The sequence below is a fragment of the Pteropus alecto genome, unplaced genomic scaffold (assembly GCF_000325575.1).
Source record: "Pteropus alecto unplaced genomic scaffold, ASM32557v1 scaffold137, whole genome shotgun sequence".
In the NCBI taxonomy this organism is placed as follows: Eukaryota; Metazoa; Chordata; class Mammalia; order Chiroptera; family Pteropodidae; genus Pteropus; species Pteropus alecto.
Window position 1 is genome coordinate 4,767,829 of NW_006440135.1, and position 4,198 is coordinate 4,772,026.

The 4,198-nt window shown below is 45.2% G+C and overlaps 1 protein-coding gene across 1 annotated transcript in view; it reads left to right on the top strand.

The window, feature by feature from the left end:
• Positions 1–414: 414 nt before the first annotated feature.
• Positions 415–4,198, top strand: part of CCDC127 (coiled-coil domain containing 127) — a 7,639-nt gene continuing 3,855 nt past the window's right edge. Inside the window, exons 1-2 of the mRNA XM_006917173.3 lie at positions 415–544; positions 3,853–4,193. Of these exons, the coding sequence (XP_006917235.1) occupies positions 424–544; positions 3,853–4,193 (462 nt within the window). The 5' untranslated portion in view covers positions 415–423. The remainder of the gene's footprint in view (positions 545–3,852; positions 4,194–4,198) is intronic.

Genomic DNA, 4,198 nt, shown 5'->3' on the forward strand with positions numbered 1-4,198 from the left:
TTGTAACCTCGGTGTCAGGAGGGAATGACAGCCTTCTCCCCCACCCGCTCTCCCCTCGGCCCTGAACGCTCTTCACCAGTTCCTAAAGCCGACGGTGTCTCGACACCTTATTTTTATATCTTTATGTACAACCATAATTTTAAACCTTTATAGTGAAGACCTAGTTCTTGTATGTAGGTCCCTGAGACGTGTCTCTCTCCCAGGGTGTTGTGAATTGCTTTTATCTGCGGTCTTGTTTGCTCCTTTTGATCGGGTAAGGTTCAGTGCTGTGCAGCACATAGGTAGTCTGAACAAAACTTTTTGTAAGAGAAAAAAGGATTCATATGAGCCATGTAGATGATAAAATTGTGACAGATATATTAGATATATTTTATTCCTTTTGTAAAGTTAACGGTTTTATTATTTACTTCAAGGTATATCTTCATGAATAATTTAAATGACCCTCCAAATTGGAATATCCGGCCTAATTCGAGGGCCGATGGGGGTGATGGAAGCAGATGGAATTATGCCCTGTTGGTTCCCATGCTGGGATTGGCTGCTTTTCGTAAGTCACAGTTTTCCTAACAGTTGTTATTTTCTGGGGTGATGGTGTGGGGCCCAAAGACCTCGGGCTTTGAGACCTGACAGGTGCAAGTGTATTCCTAGTTTCATCTCAAGTGGCGTGTCTTGGGCGAATTACTTAACCCTCTGAGCCTCAGTTTCCCTGTCCATAGGAGGTAGCAAATCAGAATTACATCAATGCGTCGTGAGGGTTAATTAAGACAAAATACGCAGAAGCATTTTGTGTGGAATGGGTTTTAATAACTCTGTCATCTCGGGTTCCCTCGCTTCCGTCGCCTTCAAAGATCGAGGGGCTAAAACGGGCCTGAGAGGGAACCACTCTGGGCATCTGCATAACGTCTGGGAATTGGTCTTAGGGAGACTCAGTTTGGGGAACCCGCTTGGCCTGGCCAGATTGCCTCCTGTTTGCATGGGGAAATTACCAGTCACCAGTCGATTGTAACTGTTCCAGCCCTTAGCTTACGTCCCCCACTACATGATAAATTTTCTGAGGTTCAGGAGTTGGTTTACTATTTTGTCATATTCCTTGGCTCTGGGTTGGCACTTAAAAATGTGAGAAACTGAATAACTGAATGGAAGAAAAGCAACCACTGCTCTCCACTTGGAGTGACACTTTTTCCATGCCTAGGTTTCTTGGGTCAACAAGTTTGCGTGGAGGTCGACAAGAGTGGCCTTATCAACCCCGTTTATCCACTTTTACAGTATGCCAGGGGGTCAGTTAACACCCTGGTGTTGCAATATAATTTCTCAACCATGTAATTATACATTTTTTATAAGAATGCAGTTAAAAGGCTTCTCTGATCATATTACTTAACAGGACAACTAAGAAGAAAAAATATCCCTCAACCCTTCTGAGGGACAGAAAGCATCATTTTAAAAGTCCAAAGGCAAGAGCTTCAAAGTAATGGTTATTATGAGAGGCTGTAAAAGCTGGAGATGAGTCTGAAAAACAAAACAAAACAGAAAAGCGAAAGTCACTTCCCTGCTTCTCCCAGCGTCAAATTAATAGCTATGACACTAGTAAGTAGAATTTTAAGCCTTTTGAGTCACTCACCAAGTTCATTGCTGTAGCCACAGGCAACAGGTAGCCTTTCCAAGTGTCAAGTAGAGTTTTGGCAAGACGACAGGCTCGTGAGCTTCTAAATGGCATCGCCGGAGGCCTGCATCTGGGTCTGCCAGTCTCACCGACAAGCAGGTTCTACGCACATCACTGAGTCACAGAAACCACTGACTCTGTCAGCCTCCAGGGGAGTCAATGTTTAGTTTCTTAGGAAAGTGCCAAAACATTTCCCCAAGTGGCTGTACCATTCTGTGTTCTCGGCGGCAGTGTCTAAGTGACCCAGGGCCAGCCCTTGGTGTGGTCAGGCTGGGTTCCGCTTTGCATTTCTGCGGGTGCGCAGCGGTAGCCGCTGTGGCTCAGTCTGCCTTTCCCTTGTGGCTAATGGTGTTGGCCATTTTTTCGCTTACTCTCCACCGTCAGTGTATATCCTCTTCCATGAAACGTCTCTTCCCGTCCGCTGTTTTCTTATTGGATAGTTTTGTGATGCTGAATTTTGGGTTTTCACTGTATTCTAAATTCTGGTACTGTATTGGAGATCTGGTTTGCAGACATCTTCTCTCAGTAGTTTGTCTGTTCATCCTCTTAATGGAGCCTTTCACAGAGCAAAAGTTTTGATTTTGACAAAGTCCAGTTTATCAACTTTTCCTTCGATGAGTCATACTTTCCTGCCAAGTCTGAGAACTCTTTGCCCAGCCCCAGATCCTGAAGATAACGATGTTATTTCCTAAAGTTTTAGTTTTACGCTTTACAAAAAAGTCAGTGATCCCTTTGACTTGATTTTTGTGTGAGGCCTGAGACTTGGGTTTTATTTTTTCCCTTCCAGTCTGTTTGCCTTTGGTCCCTTTTCTTGCTTTTTTGCACTGGCCAAAACTTCCAGGACTCTGTTGAGTAGCTCCTGATCGTCAAGGAGAAGCATGCAGTCTTCACGAAGCACAGCGGTAGCTATATGTAGGTTTTTCATAGATGCTTGTTAACAAGGCAGGGAAGTCCCTCGTTCCTGTTTCTCTGGGTCTTTGTCACGAACTGGGTGTTGGGTTTTGTTTGTCCACTGTTTTTCTGCCTCAGTTGTCATGGTCGTGTGTTCTTCCTTAGCCTGCAAACACGTTTGGATTACACTGATTGCCTTTTGAATGCCGGTCTTACGTGGTGGGCATAGTCCCCACTTGGTCGTGCTGTTTCATTCTGTTTACATGCTGTAGAATTATCTCTGCTGATGTTTTGTTGAGGACTTTTATCTCTGCATTCGTAAGGGACACATCGAGAATTTCAGCCTTTCCCGGGTTCTCTTCTCCACACCTATTTTGGCATCTTGTTTTTTTACGCTGGTCATTGTATTTTTCAGTTCTAAAATTTCCATTTTTTTGATCTTCTGTTTCTTTGTTGAAACTTTCTATTTCTTTGCTTAGACTTTCTGTTACGATGACTGCCTTGAACTCTGTCCGATAACACTAACATCTCTGTCACCTCCGCATTGGCATCTACTGATTATCTTTTTTTAAATCAGTTTGAGATGTTCCCAATTCTTGGTTATGAAGAGTGGTTTCGTATTGAAACCTGAGCATTTTGGGTTTTATGTTACAAGAGTGGTTTTTATTCAGACCGTTTTTGGCCAGCTTCTTGGACAGGAGAAGGGCAGCGCTGCTCCTCACTCCCAGGTGGGGGTGGGAGTCCCCGTTTGGCCTCCAGACGTCGACACCATGTCTTGAGGTTGAACTTCCCGCTCCTACTTTTATGTCTCCCTAACATAACATAACCCAACATCCGGGACTTCAGCTGTTTACTAGTGACGATCGGAAAGTAGAACACACTTTGAAATTGACTGAGTTCTGTAGCCTGGCCAACAGCGTCTGAGGCATAGCCATGTTAATTCTTTCAACAAATCACCCATATTAGTTTGCAGACCTCGCCAGTAGTCCTGGGGCGCACTGCAGCCAGCGTAGGTTCGAGGGCAGGAGAAAGCAGTAGGATTTTCTTAGCTGTAGGAGATAGTGGACCGGAAGGGGCCGTCCCTCCAGTTCTTTGTCACACTGTCTTTTGGGAGCCCTTATCTGATTTAGGACTTTGCATATGTTACATAGTTTCATACAAAATGTTATCTTTCTTGTACCTCTCAAGACTTAAGATTCTATTGAAATGCTGTCCTTACCTGCTTTATGTTTTCTTTAAAGACGATTGAACTTCAGTTCTGGCTTTTCACTGTGTGTTTTTCTCCCCCAATATGTGCGTGTCAGGCTGGATTTGGTCTAGGGAGTCCCAGAAAGAAATAGAGAAAGAGAGAGAAGCATACCGCCAGAGAACAGCAGCTTTCCAGCGGGATCTCGAAGCCAAGTACCATGCCACGATCTCAGAAGGTCGGCGTGCCATGGCTCAGTTGTCGTTGGAACTGGAAAAGGAGCAAAACAGGACGACGAGTTACCGAAAAGCCCTTATCTCTCAGGGTCGCAAGTTGGCAGAAGAGAGGAAGCTTCTGGAGCAGGAGCGGGCTCAGGCCATGCAGGAAAGGGGACAGGTGCAGCCGTTGAGGAGTGCGTACCTGAGCTGCCTGGAGGAGGAGGAGGGCTGGCAGGGCCGAGCGGG